Source organism: Cervus elaphus, chromosome 11 (assembly GCF_910594005.1).
Source record: "Cervus elaphus chromosome 11, mCerEla1.1, whole genome shotgun sequence".
NCBI classification, from domain to species: domain Eukaryota; kingdom Metazoa; phylum Chordata; class Mammalia; order Artiodactyla; family Cervidae; genus Cervus; species Cervus elaphus.
The window spans coordinates 561,680-576,759 of record NC_057825.1 but is presented as its reverse complement, the minus strand read 5'-3'; the positions used below and the strand labels follow the sequence as shown (position 1 = coordinate 576,759).

The 15,080-nt window shown below is 56.5% G+C and overlaps 1 protein-coding gene across 2 annotated transcripts; it reads right to left on the bottom strand.

The window, feature by feature from the left end:
• Positions 1-1,540: 1,540 nt before the first annotated feature.
• ZMYND19 (zinc finger MYND-type containing 19) lies at positions 1,541-11,216 on the bottom strand. Of its 2 annotated transcripts, XM_043916202.1 has the most exons (7): positions 10,977-11,179; positions 10,327-10,445; positions 9,677-9,736; positions 8,797-8,903; positions 8,066-8,206; positions 2,128-2,308; positions 1,541-1,986 (listed from the first exon to the last, which is right to left on the bottom strand). In XM_043916202.1, the coding sequence occupies exons 2-7, from the start codon at positions 10,330-10,332 to the stop codon at positions 1,843-1,845; spliced, it is 639 nt and encodes a 212-aa protein (XP_043772137.1). In that variant the 5' UTR covers positions 10,333-10,445; positions 10,977-11,179; the 3' UTR covers positions 1,541-1,842. The 2 variants fall into 2 exon arrangements, with proteins under 2 accessions (XP_043772137.1, XP_043772136.1); XM_043916201.1 differs by lacking the exon at positions 10,327-10,445 and having other exon boundaries at positions 10,977-11,216.
• Between the last annotated feature and the right edge of the window lie 3,864 nt (positions 11,217-15,080).

Genomic DNA, 15,080 nt, shown 5'->3' with positions numbered 1-15,080 from the left:
TCAGGAAGCAGGAGGACACTCTGAAGTGGCTGAGCCACACACCTTGATCTAATCTGGTGCAAAAGGCAGTCAGGCCAAGCAGCCCCCTGCCTCACTCCTAACAGGTAAAAGCCATGAATGCTGAACTTTCAGACGCTCTCAGATGTGTGGCTACAAAAGTCAAGAGGGCGGGGCCATCAGAAGAGCAGAGCCAGGGGCCAGATATCCAATAAAGGACAGGGGAAGCTAGGGGATACAGTCTGTGGGCCCCGGGGCACCTTCCCAGGGCGGCTGCTCCAAAGGCCTTGGCAGTGAGAGCAAGCCCTCAGCCCCACAGCTACCCTCTCAGCTTCCCCCAGGGCCCTGCACCAGGCCAGACTCAGAGTCTAAGCAGCAGCACAGACACAGCACCACCAGGAGGGGACAGCCACCAGCGATGGCCCCACCCCTGCAGCCACAGTTGACAGCTAGCCCACGGCATGCTACTTCAGGTGAGCCAGGAGTCACAGCAACAAGCACCCGAGGTCAGCACACAGTGTGACGTCCTCCAGGTCAGCGGAGACTCCAACACTTCCATTCCAGTGGAGTTTTCTGAGGACTAGCTAACCACAGGGGAGTCAGTGCTGGTCGGGGAACATAGGCCGGCTGGAGGGCCCAGCTGGCCACTCCCCAAAGGACACAGGCAGGACACACCGCCTGCAGGCTGGGGCGGGCGCTCATCCCAGGAGTCTGGATCTGAAGGCGAGTCGAGCACATGTGGCCCCAGACCCCAGAACACTGGCCCGCACAGCACTCCCCAAGCCTGTGCCCTGGCCAGAGCTGACCTCAGGCCAGCTGTGATCCACAGGACTGCCTCTTAGAATCACATATATCCTCTTCCCCGATGGTTTTCTAAGCCCCCTGGCGGTCTGGGGGCACCTGGAGCAGACCCCCTTGCAGCAAAGACTTGAACTTGGCTGACCTGCACAGCAGCTAAGTCTTCTCAGCAAAAACCCGTGGGCACGCGGGGTCCCTTCCCCTGAAGGAAAGCCCTGCCTCGGGGTTGGGACTGAGGTGCCCGCCTGCTCCCCACATGTTGCTAGCACCCATCTCCCCAGTCCTATTCTCCAGACACACTGCCCAAGAAGCCTCCAAGTTCTGAAAGGCAGCCACGGAAAGTTCAGCTCACAGACCAAAGGCCACCCAGGGCTGGCCCCAGTCAGGGAGGCACACGCAGGGCATCCCGGGAGACAACGGGGAGCCTGTGGGGCCACGTGGGGCCAGGGGCGAGCCAGGATGGTCCAGGGTCCCAGCCACAGCCGCATGCGGCCCCTGGGGGGCTCAGCAAGGTGTACAGGACGCTGGGGGCCCAGGCCAGCTCCAAGCCACAGGGGCCCCCAGCAGGGCTGGTGACGCACCCCCGCCCTGAGCCCCCAGGAGTGTGGGTGACAGCGGCGGCCCCTGACGGGCCCAGATGGGCCAGCGTCTCCTCCCTCCCGCCGCCCAGGCTCAGGGCGGAGTGCAGCCTCACCATCTGTGGCCGCGGACGCCGCCTGAGGCAGAGAGCAGAGCGCGGCCAGGGTGTGGGCGGCCCCACTTTACTGTGCCTGCTGCCCCCCGCCCGCCTCAGCCTGGCCGCCCAGTGAGCGTTACAGCAAACGACCCGATTTGTACTTCTGAACCCTCCCGTCACCTCCCCCCCAAAAAACTGTACATGAGTTTACAAACATATTAACATATAAATAATGAGAAGCGTCCGGCAGGCCCTCCCAGCTGTCTCTGCTCCGGGGGAGCCTCTGGCTGCCGGGCGGGGGCAGGAGCCAGTGCAGGCGACCCCGGGCCGCCCGCCGCCGCCGGGGAGCCGGGAACCGCGCGGCCGCCGCGTCATCGCTCGGGCTCCAGCTCGTGCGGGAAGGGGCGCCGCTTCTCGCGGCAGTGCTTCTTGTGGGCCGGCCAGTCCTTCTGCTGGCACTGAGAGCCACAGTAGCGCGCCACCTGGCAGCGTCCGCAGATGTTGAACTCCCGGAGCTGAAAGGACACAGAGGAGCCCGCTCCGGTCACATGCGGACCCGGGGGGCCCGGCCGCCTGAGCTGAGGCTGGAGGGCCCGGCTCCGGCCGGGCAGCCCCGCAGGGGAGAAGCGCAGCCCCGGGCGGCGGCCCGCACGCACCTGCTTCTCGATCATCGTGCAGGGAGGGTAGTGGCACTCGTAGTAGGTGCAGGACGTCTCCTCCTCCTCCACTACGTCCCCGTTGGCGTTGTAGTACCGCGTCACGTTCAGGACCGGGAACTGCTCCTCTATGGGGTCGGTGGGCAGCTGCTGAATGGCCAGCCAGTATAAGCTTTGCTCCCTTAACCAAAGAAACAGGGTTTCAGGCCACCTTGGCCAGAAAGGGGCAAGGCACGGAGGTAACAGTAGGTGACCCCAGGGTGGACCAGCTGCCTCCCCTTCGCAGGACACCCCCTCCCCAACAGTGACCAACAGTCTGACTGTCCTTTGGCCCACCGGTTGCATGGGCTCCCCTCCCCATAACACCCAGGATTCAGCCTGTTTCTCTTCTCACTAAAAGGCACAGGGAGGGCTGTGTATGTCTTGCCCCTCGGTCTTCCCAAGACCGTGACAGCCGGGCAAACGACAGGCATGGAGACCGCATGGTCTCGGCCCCAGGCTCAGCCAGCCTGGGCAGCACCAGGCCACCTCCCTTCCTGCTCGTAGGCCCAGAGGTGCTCAAATCTGCCCCCGGAGAGATCTGGGGATCTGGGCGACCCACCCTCCAGGTGCTGCAGTTGCTTGCCATCCTCCCGACTGCTTCTCTGCCTGGACGGGGCGGGCAGTTCGTACCTGCCCACACCTGTCCCACCACCACAGGTACAGGTGGACGGGGCAAACCTGAAGCAAGGAGCAGCCCACCCCTGGGGCTGGCCTTCAAAGGAGGCACCTGCTGCCCCGCGACGGGTGGTCCGTCCCCTCCAGCCTGCCCGCTGTCTCGGGAGGCCAGGCCGAGAGGGACTTGAATAAAAACGGAAGAGGCTGGCAAAGCACACGTGCGTGCTCAGTCGTGTCCGACTCTGCGACCCCACAGACTACAGCCCACCAGGCTCCTCTGTCCATGGGCTTCTCCAGGCAAGAATGCTGGAGTGGGCTGCCAGGCCCTCCTCCAGCGAATCTCCTGACCCAAGGGTCGAACCTGTGTCTCCTGCACCGGCAGGTGGCTTCTCTACCACGGAGCCACCTCAGTGAGTCTACTATACTTCTCTGTAAAAGAGTGAAAAAAAGGGCCTAAATTTAACACCCCAAACAAAACTCTCAGAGAAAACACAGGCAGAGGCTTCACAGCATCAGATACGGCAATGATCTTGGATATGACAGCAAAGGCACAGTAACAAAAGAGAGAAAAAGAGTATTTTTGTGAAAAAAGATATGAAAATTCAAGTATTTTGTCCATCAAAAGAAACAGCAGAATAAGAAGACAATCTATAGAATGGGAGAAAACATTTGCAAACCAAGTATCTGATAAGGGATTCATACCCAGAATAAAGAACTCTGCAGCTCAACTAAAAAACAAACCAGCAAGTTTTGAACAGAGATTTCTCTGAAGAAGACACACACACAGGGCCAAAAAGCGCATGAAACGATGCTCAACGTCACTGGTCATCAGGAAGACACAACTCAAAACTGCAGTGGGACCACCTCGCACTCCTGGGATGGCTGCTATCAAACGAACAGAGCCCACCACGTGCTGGTGAGGACGTGGAGACCCTGGGACCTCTGGGCACCGTGGGAGGAAGCAGAACACGCTGACGCCATGGACAACAGCGTGGAGGCTCCTCAAAGACTGAACAGAACTAGCAGAGGATCCTGCAATCCCACTTCTGGGCGCACCCTCAGGAACCGAAAGCGGAGACCAGAAGAGCTCTTTGTACAACTGGGTTCACAGCAGATGAGGGAGGAGGCAGCCCCAGTGCCCGACGATGGAGAGCGGATAAACCAAGTGTGCTGCACACACACACGTGCTTTCCGAGCTCTTCAGCAAGGCCCTAGAAGACCGAGAGGAGGGGAGGTTTAGCCCCAGCCGGCGTTTGAAGACGGGAAGGGAGGAAACTGCCCCTTTGCTCAGAGCACCTTCCGCCTGGCTGGGCCACCCCGTGCCCACTGGGGTGAGGCCGGGACAGCAAGCAGGGGTGCGGGCCTGGCAGGTGTGTGCTGGGACCCCCCAGTCACAGGGGCTGATTCCCACCAAGAGCCACCGGGCAGAGGTCACGTATGAGACAGGAGGACACGTGACGCGCATGATGGGGAGCTCAGGCTGCCCTTGGGACGGCTCTGTCCCAGCATGTGCAGGACTGTGGACAGGCTGACTGCTGCGGGCAAGCCACAGCAACCCCGACCAGCTGGCTCCCCGACCAGCTGGGTCCTGGGATGACCAACAGTGAGGGACCTCGGGCGGGGCCCCAGAGCAGTGTAAAGCAGAATGGGGCCGTCCCTCCAGCGACTGCAGTGGTCAGCGGCAGAGCCGGCCCAGGTCCACCCTGGTCGCGTGCGAGTGCTGAGCCACCAGCCTGCTGACCGCTCAGCCACCCCTATACTTGTCCTGATGACACAGCCTTCTGTTTTGGGGTGATTTTTTTTGCTGTGCCACACAACTTGTGGACAGGAATAGGTGAATTTAATTCAGATGACCATTATATCTACTACTGTGGGCAAGAAACCCTTAGAAGAAATGGAGTAGCCCTCACAGTCAACGAAAGAGTCCAAAACGCAGTACTTGGGTACAACCTCAGAAATGACAGAATGATTACAGTTCATTTCCAAGGGAAACCACTCAATATCACAGTAATAATCAACTCTATGCCCCAACCAGTAACACTGAAGAACCTGAATTTGAACAGTTCTAGGAAGACCTACAAGACCTTCAGGAACTAACACCAAAAAAAAAAAGATGTCCTTTTTATCACAGAGGATTGGAGTGCTAAAGTGGAAAGTCAAGAGATTGCTGGAGTAACAGGCAAGTTTGGCCTTGGAGTACAGAATGAAATAGGGCAAAGGCCAACAGAGTTTTGCCAAGAGAACGCACTGGTCACAGCAAACACCCTCCTCCAACAACATGAGACTACTCTACACATGGACATCACCAGATGGTCAATACTGAAATCAGACTGATTATAGTCTTTGCAGCCAAAGATGGAGAAGCTCTATCCAGTCAGCAAAAACAAGATGGGGAGCTGACTGTGGCTCAGATCATGAGCACCTTATTGCCAAATTCAGGCTTAAATTGTAGAAAGTGGGGAAAACCACTAGACCATTCAGGTATGACCTAAATCAAATCCCTTATGATAGTACAGTGGAAATGAGAAATAGATTCAAGGAGTTAGAGCTGATAGACAGAGTGCCTGAAGAACTATGGACGGAGGCCTGTCACATTGTGCAGAAGGCAGTGACTAAAACCATCCCCAAGAAAGAGAAATGCAGGAAGGAAAAATGGTTGTCTGAGGAAGGCTTACAAATAGTTGAGAAAAGAAGAGAAGTGAAAGGCAAAGGAAAAAGATATACCCAACTGAATGTAGAGTTCCAAAGAAAAGCAAGGAGAGACAAGAAAGCCTTCTTAAATGAACAATGCAAAGAAACAGAGGAAAACAACACAACGGGAAAGACTAGAGAGCTAGTTAAGAAAACTGGAGGTACCAAGGGGACATTTCATGTAAGGATGGGCACAATAAAGGACAGAAATGTCAAGGGCCCAAAAGAAGCATAAGAGATTAAGAAGAGGCTGCAAGAATACACAGAACTATACAAAAAAGATCTTCACGACCCAGATAATCACGATGGTGTGATCACTCACCCAGAGCCAGACATCATGGAGTGTGAAGTCAAGTGGGCCTTAGGAAGCATCACGAAGAACAGAGCTAGTGGAGGTGATGGAATCTCAGCTGAGCTATTCCAGGTCCTAAGAGATGATGCTGTTAAAGTGCTGCACTCAATATGCCAGCAAATTTAACAGTGGCCACAGGACTGGAAAAGGTCAGTTTTCATTCCAATCCCAAAGAAAGGCAGTGCCAAAGAATATTCAAACTATCATACAATTGCACTCATTTCCCATGCTAGCAAGGTAATGCTCAAAATCCTTCAAGCGAGGCAACAGTACATGAACTGAGAATTTCCAGATGTTCAAGGTGGATTTAGAAAAGGCAGAGGAACCAGAGATCAAATTGCCAACATCTGCTGGATCATACAAAAAGCAAAGGAACTCCAGACAAATATCTACTTCTGCTTCACTGACTAAAGCTAAAGCCTTTGACTGTGTGGATCACAACAAACGGGAAAATTCTTCAAGAGATGGGAATACCAGACCACCTGACCTGCCTCCTAAGAAACCTGTATGCTGGTCAAGAAGCAACAGTTAGAACCGGACATGGAACAATGGACTGTTTCCAAACTGAGGAAGGAGTATGTCAAGGCTGTATATTGTCACCCTGCTTATTTAACTTATATGCAGAGTACGTCATGTGAAATGCCGGGCTGGATGAAGCACAAGCTGGCATCAAGATTGCCAGGAAAAATATCAACAACCTCAGATATGCAGATAACACCACTCTAATGGTAGAAAACAAAGAACTAAAGAGTCTCTTGACGAAAGTGAAAGAGGAGAGTGAAAAGGCTGGCTTAAAAGTCAACATTGAAAAAACTAAGATCATGGCATCCGGTTCCATCATTTCATGGCAAATAGAAGGGGAAAAGAGTGAAAGCAGTAACAGGTTTTATTTTCTTGGGCTCCAAAACCACTGCCAACGGTGGCTGCAGCCACAGAAGTAAAAGACGCTTACTCCCTGGAAGGAAAGCTATGACAAACCTAGAAAGCATATTCAACAGCAGAGACATTACTTTGCCAACAAAGGTCTGTAGTCAAAATTACGGTTTGAAGAATTGATGCTTTTGAACTGTGGTGCAGAAGACTCTTGAGAGTCCCTTGGAAAGCAGGGAGATCAACCAGTTAATCCTAAAGGAAATCAGTCCTGAATATTCATTGGAAGGACTGACGCTGAAGGTGACACTCCAATACTTTGGCCACCTGATGCGAAGAGCCAACTCAATGGAAAAGACTCCAATGCCGGGAAAGATTGAGGGCAGGAGAAGGGGGCGACAGAGGATGAGATGGTTGGATGGCATCACCAACTCAATGCACATGAGTTTGAACAAACTCGGGGAGACAGTGGAGGACTGAGGAGCCGGGCGTGCTGCAGTCCGTGGGGTTGCAGAGTCACACAGGACTTAGCGATTGAACAAGAACGCAACCTGTGGGTTCTAAGTTCCCCAACCAGGGTTCAAACCTGGGCCCCCAGCAGCGAAAGTGCCAAGTCCCAACCACTGGATCACCAGAGAATTCCCCAACCTTCCTTTTTGTTGATGAAAGAACCGTCCTATCCCCAGCAGAGCAGATAAGTGCTTCAAAACTATCAAACTCCTCAGTGCCGCTGGTCACTGCTGAGGAGCCCGGCGGACACCCCGGAGAACTCCAGGTGGTTTTGTGGCTTGCCACATCTCAGCAGGGGAGCGAACAAGGGTCCTAGTTTTGCTTCAGCTAAATTGGGCTCAGTTTCTGTCACTTGCAACCACAAGTCTAGACTACCATAATCCCCAGGAGGATAAGAATCCTAACTAACTGTCATGAGGCTCAGCCTCCTTCAAGAGCCGTGTGAGGGCACCTTAGCCAGGATCAGACTCTAACACTGGAGTCTGGACCAAGGAGAGGTGAAGGCTGCCCAGCTGACTTCTGAGCCACTGTCCTGCTTCCATGAGAGCAGGACAAGACCCGACTGTGTGCACAGGGGCGCTCCTGAGACAGGGACGCCTGCTGCATCTCAGGGCGATCTGCCCACCTACACAGGACCAGAGAGACCCCACAACCCGTCCCCCATGAGAGCCAACTCAGAAGACTGACCCAGAAAAACAATCAGGACGTTCTCCTCCCCCAGTGAAGAGGAACCCCACACCTTGAGGGGAGATGACCAGCATTCCCAAACCCACAGAAGCCTCAGAGCACAGAGCCGACCCAACCCCTCTCAGCAGTAAGCTGGGAGGGGCCACATCGCCAGGCCCCAAGAAGACCCACCTCTGCTTGCTGGAGGTCTCCTCGGCTCTGGGCCGCCAGCCCCAGGGCACCAGCTGCAGGTTGTCCAGGCGATTGTCCACAGTGACTGCGTTGAGATGCACCACCTGAAACCCAGGGGCAATGCCTCCCCTGTGCCGCTCCCTAGGAAACAGACAGTGTTCCAGACAGGCTCCCTGACCTCCATGTGCCCTGAATAGTCCTCAGCACACCCATGTGGCCTGTCGGGAGCATGGCTGCTGAGGGGAACCCAAGTCTGCCAGTCTGTGGCCCAAAGGGGACAGCCCAGCCCCTGGACTTAAGCGCTAGGCTGCAGGGAGCCAAGGATGGAACCCCAAACCATCTCACACACAGCCTGGGGGACACCCGAGTGGCCCCAAGTACTTCGGAACCTTAGCATTCACACAGAAGAGAGAACAGCCCTTCCCTATGTCCCACTGACAAGCTCAAAAGGGCCTAGGAGGGGCCAGACCCCACCCGCCTCCAGAGGCGCCATGGTCTAAGTGCTCAGAGCAGGAAGGGCACACGGCCTGACTCTCAGGCCAGCCCGCCCGGGCCAGAGGACATAGAGCAGCCATCCTCCCAGTTAGTAGCAATGACAAAGAAGTAACTAGGAGACCTGGGGAAGGTACCATCTGTCGATGAGGGCAGAAGGATCTCTGGCTGCCCAAGTCCCTTGCACAGCAGGGCTGGTGCAAACCCAGAAGGGGAATATGCAGCTTGGAAACACCCACCACAGCAGCTCATGAAGGAGCCTTCCTGATCCCCTTCCTCGGTTTTTGTCAAAGGCGTATGCAAATATCTTAGCACCATTTCCATCTGCGTCTACTTCCATCCGGGCCTGAGAAGAAACAAGAAAAAGCTCTGTTAAAAAGCCTGCAATTCTCAACATTTCTCTTAGAGAAATGATTGAAACAAACAAGCGAGAGGGATAAATGCCAGGCCTATTCCTGGGACCCTGGTGGTCTCTGGAGGAATCCAGACACGTGGCATGGAGAAGTACCTGCCTACATGAAGGCAGAACACACTTAAGAACCACTCTTTGCAAAATACTGTGGACGTGGACACAGAGAAATACATCTCCCTACCTTTAAAAAAAAAAGTCGCTAATCCAGTAAAAAAGATAAGCCCTGGAACAAGTAAGTGTAAAAGGGTGAAGCCTGAGATAGGAGTGGGGTGGGTCAGCAGGGTGGAGGGAGGAGCAGGCAGGTGAGGACTGGAGCCCAAACAGCTTCGCCAGGTAGGAACAAAGGCACCTGGCCCTGCGGGAGGCCGAGGCTGAAGAGAAGGTGGGGCGGCCCTGGACAGTCTCCCTGGTCACAGCAGCTTATCCGACTGAACTCAATCACAGACATGGCACAATTTGACTCTCTTTTGGGAAGAGTCTGCAAGCAACAAGGAAGTGAGTAAGGCAGCAAGCATCACAGCGGTGGTGGGGGTGCTCCACACTGACAGCCAGGCTCCCTGGAGACCAGGGTTCTGGACAGGGCTTCACCAGCCTGCTTGAGCAGCTCACGCGCAAGGGCTTGCCTCACATCACAGGGACGAAAACCCACCCCCATGACCCTTCTGGGCACGACAGTGGGCAGGCCAGCAAAGGAACAGAATCCTTACCTCAAACGAGTAGCCCTCCACCAGCGGGATGTCTTGCTCGTCTATCAGTGTATACTTGGTCTGGAAATTAACATTTCAAGACATTACATTTGGAATCAGCACAAGGCACTAATGATAAGTAGGAGCAGCCCTTTGGGCTCAGAGAGGTAACTCCACCCTGAAGGTAGGCAGATGTGCCAAAGGCTGCTCCTTCCCCACTCAGCACGGCGCACAGATGTGGCACCAGGCTCCACCTGCCATCTGCTCACGACTAGCCATGAGAAGTGCCACAGAACTGCTCAACCACTAAGCTGTGTGTTTCAATGTGTTGATAAACCCAGTCCAAGACCACGATGTCACAGAAAGAGGCAGGGCCCTGGGATTGAAGCAGAATATCCAGAAGGTTTCAACTATCAGGCAGTCCGCACACAGGTGCTCACGGAACTGTCCTTCCTATCTCTTCGTCTAAAACGTTCCAAGTAAAAGTTTTAAAGGATGGCATTACTGCAGATGACCACTGAGTTGCAGAGATCTCAGCGCTAATAAGGAGCCCACCCTTTCGTAGTTAGAAAGTCACTGCCCCTTGCAGGAGGGCAGGAAACGGTCCCCGAAATGGGCCAGTCTCACTTTCGCTTGGAGAGCTTTTTTACTAGTATCTGAACCGGCTTTACCTTCATCTGACTGCCTCTGCTCCTCTCTCCCACCAGAAGCTTCGGCCGCTGGTGATGGGAACAGGGTTCCCATCCAGGGTAAGGTCCGTGGCTGGTTCAGCTGCACGGCCGGCCGGCTCCTGGAAACAGCCAAGCCTCAATGCCCACAGGTGCCAGGAAGCCCCAGCCTCGAACACGCGGAGGGCGGGGCCCGGTAAGGGAGAGAAGCAGAGGGAGGCCCCACTCGGCCAAGGCCAACTGAGGCTCAGCCCGACAGGGCCGCCGCGAGGAGCCCGAGCCCTGCTCGAAGCTCACTACGGACCCGCAAGGGCCGGCGGAGAGCGAGCGCGCTGCCCCGGAAGGGCCTGCGCTCCTCGCGGCCGCAGACACAGCCGCAGCCCCCGACCCACGGCGCACGGTCGGAGCCGGCACTGGACCAAGGCTGCCCCAGGAACCAGGACGCCGGCGAACCTTCGGGCCTGTGCCCGTGTGCCCCGCCGCCCTGGCCGGGCCCTGCGCCCTCAGCCTCGCACCCCCGACTCCGACTCCCAGACCGAGCCCGCGACCACCAGCGCTGCTCAGCCCCTAGCCTCACACCAACCCCGGCCCTCGGCCCCGGCCCGGCGCACCACGCCTCCCGCCCAGCCCCGGCCCCAAGCCGCGCCGCGCACCTTTCCGGCCACCCGGCCGAGCCGCACGATGCCCAATTTGAAGTCGGTCATGGCCGGGCCTGCGCTCGGCCGGCGGCGCCGCTCCCTCGGGAGGTGCCGGGGCGGGGCCACGGCGCGCCGGGCGGGCGAGTGGGGGCCGGGAACGGGGCCAGGCGGGCGGGCGGGCGGGACGAGGCTGGGCCGGGGTCGGGCCGCCGCCGCCGGGCGCCCGCCGGACCTGCCACGAGCCGCCGCCGCCGCCGCCGCCACCGCCACCGCCGCGCGCACCTCAGCGAGCGGGGCCGGGGGCGGGGCGCGCGGCGGACACACCCCCGCCCGCCGCCACCCGGCCAATCGCGCGGTGCGCAGGGCGCCGGTCGGCGCGCGCCGCCACGCCGCAGCCAGTGGCGGGAGAGCGAGTGCGCAGGCGCGCTGGGGCGCCGCGAGCGCGCGGGGGAGGGGAGCGGCCGGGGGCGGAGCCTGCGCAGCCGCCCCGCGCTACGTCAGTTTCGCGGGAAGCTTTGTGCCGGAGGCTGCGCCACCCGCTAGCAGCGCAGATCCCAGAGCTCGGCCTCGGCCCGCGCAGCGGGCGGTTTGACTGGGCACCCTGGGCCGTACGGGCCCTGCAGGTCGGGGTCCGTGCGGGGCTGGCTGCGGCTCCCTGTGAATAGTCCGTGGACAGAGAGCAGGAGGCCGGGGTGGATTCGCGGATCCGGAGTCCCGGGGCCCCTATGACTGCGTGGCTGGATCCAGTGCCCTAGGGACGTGGGAACCCAGCGAGCGCTGCTGGCTGACCGGGCACCGGGCCGCCCTTCTCCCTGGCCGCCTCCGCGCATGGGCCGGGATCAGGATCCCATAGCCCATGCTTGTGCTACACGATCCTTCCCTGGGCTTAGAGAAGGGGCGCAGAAAAGCCTGCTCCAAATCCTTCCCGAACAGGAACTCCCAGACCTGGCGATTCGGCGGGGGGGGGCGCGGTATACCTGTCTCCTGGTAACCACTCCATCTGGCTCTCACCCCCAGCCCCCATGAAACCGCTCTACACCAGTGCGCCAAGCAAACTGGAAACCCCTGCTCCTGTTCTAGCGAGGGAGACAGAAAAGGCCCATGACCAGCGAGTTACACGCCTTGTTAGAAAGTGATCAACGCTGTGGGGAAACAAGTAGATCAGCATTAGGGAGTTGGAGGTCCGGGGAAAGTGGGGGCAGGGTAGATCTCACTGCCAAGTAACTTGAGCAAACTGGGAGGGAGCGAGGGAGTGAGCCATGTGGGCTCCAGGGGAAGAGCATCCCCGGCAGAGGGAAGAGCCCAGTACCGAGGCCCTAATCTGGCATTTTTGAAAAGTGGAGGTGGTCTCTGTGAGCTGATGAGTGCATCAGAGCAACAGGGTACATGGCCAGAGAGGTGGAGGTTGGGAAGGATGTAGGGTCTGGTGAGGACTGTGACTTTTACACTCAGAAAAGTGAGCCATTGGAAGATTGGAAAGGAGGAATAGCTTTTTAGTGCATCATGGCAGCTGATGCAGACAGTGAGGGAAGGGTGGAAGCAGGCAGGATGCTTAGGAAGCTAATGCAAACTTACCCAACTAAGAGATGATGGTGTTGGGGACACCTCTGATGGCAGTGTTTTGTAGCAGTCGGGATAGCCCTGGTTATGCTGCAATAACAAACAATCCTAAATTCTCAGTGGCTTAGCGAGATAAAAATATATTTCTTCCTCATGCTACAGGTTAAGGTTATAAGGCAATTGAATACATGAGTATAGATTGGTGTTCACTAGCGTATTTGTTGTACTTAAAGCCATACAACTGGATGAGTTCACCATGGGAGGAAATGCAAGTAGAGAAAAAGAGAGAGAAAAGATTGAGCCCTGGGTATTCTCATCCTAAGGGGGAAGGGAGGCTGGGAGGAGGAGCTGGTACAGAGGATGAGGATGCCAGGTAGGAGGGAAGCCAGGGGAGGACAGTGGGCCAAGTGATGACAGTGCTAGGCTGAGAAGGAGAGATCGGCCTTGCCCAGTGCTGCCGAGAGATCCCAGGTGGCGGGCACAGAGCACACCAAAGGGTGCTGGCCACCGTGACCGAGGAGTAAGCCCGACCGAGGGGGCTGAGGGGGAGCGGAAGGGAAGGCCTCGGGCGACTACTTTTCTAGGGTGTTCTGGCTGAAAGGGAGGAGAGAAACGACCAGAGTGAGAAAGAAAAGGCAAGTCCGGAGAAACTGTGGGTTTTATGGTGGGAAAGGAAACAGCATGTTTTCTGCCAGTGGGAATGAGCCCATGGAGGAGAAAGATGTGAGCCATTGCCTAAGAGGAGCGTGTGAGGGCTGGCCTGGAACTGCTCAGGTGGTTCAGCCCAGCCACAGCTCCAAGGGGCGTCTGAGGTGAGGGCGTACGGATGTAGGAAGCTGGGGGGTTCTCTGATGAGAAGGAGGCCATCAGTTGAAGGTAAGAAGGGAGCTGGTCCCAGGAGAGAGGACAAGGATGGAGCTAGGAGAAGACGACAGGGGGCTCAGCAATGTCAGCTGCCCAGTCAGTATAACTGCGTTTCTCCAGCCTATTTAGGCTGCTCCTGAGAGAGCAAGGCGAAAGAAGGCTGAGGTGATCCCGGGCGAGTGTGGAGAGGTGAGGGGGACAGAGGGAGACGTCTAAGAGAAACTGGTCCCCGTGCTTGCCCGGGGCACTCAGGGGGCTTCGGAGGATCGCTGATCGAGGGGATGAGCAAAGATGGAAAGGGATTCAGAGCCGCGCGGACTTGAGAGGGGCTACAGGTGCTGGGGACGCTGGGTCTCTGTGATCTGCTGTTGTCTGACAACCCCCCACCCCCGACCACACTTCATGGCTTCCAACCACATCAGCTTGTTATTTTACACAATTGTGTGACTAACAGGGGATCTTCTGTCCCACCCAGTGTCAGCGGGCCCCTCCTTCATTTGGAGTCAGCTGAGAATTCACCTGGAGCACATTTTTCTTCCATGTGACCTGCCCTGGGTGGGGTGTCCTGTTATTTAGCCAGGAGAGCTGGACCGCTCACCCCGTGGAGGCTCTACTCTGTGTGACAGGTCCTATTGGACCTCTGCTTGAATCTCTCTTGCTAGTATCCCGCTGGCCACAGCAAGCCCTGCAGACAAGCCTGGAATCTGTGTGGGAGGGGTGCGCACAGCAGCGCAAGTTCTGGAAACCACAGCCTATGGTGGGGCAGGCACCAGTGGAACAACCTGCCCGCCACCCATCCACACTCTGGCCCCTAATGATTCAAGTTCCTCCTGCAGGAAGACCCCAGAACCACGCCTCACTTCTGCTCTTGGCTTATGACATGCAGCAAAGCGAGAAGCAAGTTATCTGCCCCTGCAAGACCCACATTCCATGGGGAAGCACAGGAAAAGTAAATAGACACCCGGTTCAAAAAGGAAAAGAGGGACGTACCCCCTGTAGCCATGGGCACTCGGCAGGGTTGAAATGCAGCAGACCAGCAGATGCTGTCACAATGCGGCTTTAAGGGCTCGTTTGCTCTGGCGAGTGATCCCCTCCCCCTCCCTCTTCCGGGGTGGGCTTCTCCCTCTGCCTCTTGGCCCTGCCCCTCAGTCATCCTCGCTTTTCCACGGGGAAATGTTTGCAGCCTAAGTAGCTTCCTCAGCCTGCTTCATTCCTGGAGAAAGTTGAGGGCCAAGAAGCCTCTTTTATTTTGAACATCATCCATTTTAATTTAAGCAGATACAACCGTTAAAAAAAAAATGCAGATTTTCTAGGTATCAAATTATAACACATTTTATTAGACAAAAGCCACCCGGCAAATATCTTTGAGAGGCTCCTCTCTGCTGTGAACGTCAAGGTCGAGCCGTGTGCTCAACACCTCCAGACGCTTGGAAGCTCTTTCATGTGGCTCAGAGCGTCTGTGAGGGTCCCCTCCCCGGGATCTTTCCGCAATTTTAACAAAGGGTCATATACCACGCCCTTGATTTCTTCTAACCCTGAAGTTGTGTTTTGCTGGCAGTGCCCTAGATTTAATCTTCTGCAGCATGCCATGTCTTACCTTGAGGACCTTTGCTGCCTGGACAGACTGGGATTGAGAAATAATTTTATTTTCCAATTGTAAGACCTGACTTGAAATATTTCCTCCAGCTTCTGGTG

Bases quoted from the DNA above. Each gene is read 5' to 3' on its own strand.
- ZMYND19 (XM_043916201.1), bottom strand. From the start codon at position 11,027: ATGACCGACTTCAAATTGGGCATCGTGCGGCTCGGCCGGGTGGCCGGA. The intron at 8,207-8,796 runs GTGGGTGTTTCC...TCTGTTTCCTAG, and splicing joins CTCCTTCATGAGCTGCTGTG to GGAGCGGCACAGGGGAGGCA. The intron at 1,987-2,127 runs GTGCGTGCGGGC...GTGTCCTTTCAG, and splicing joins GCACGATGATCGAGAAGCAG to CTCCGGGAGTTCAACATCTG.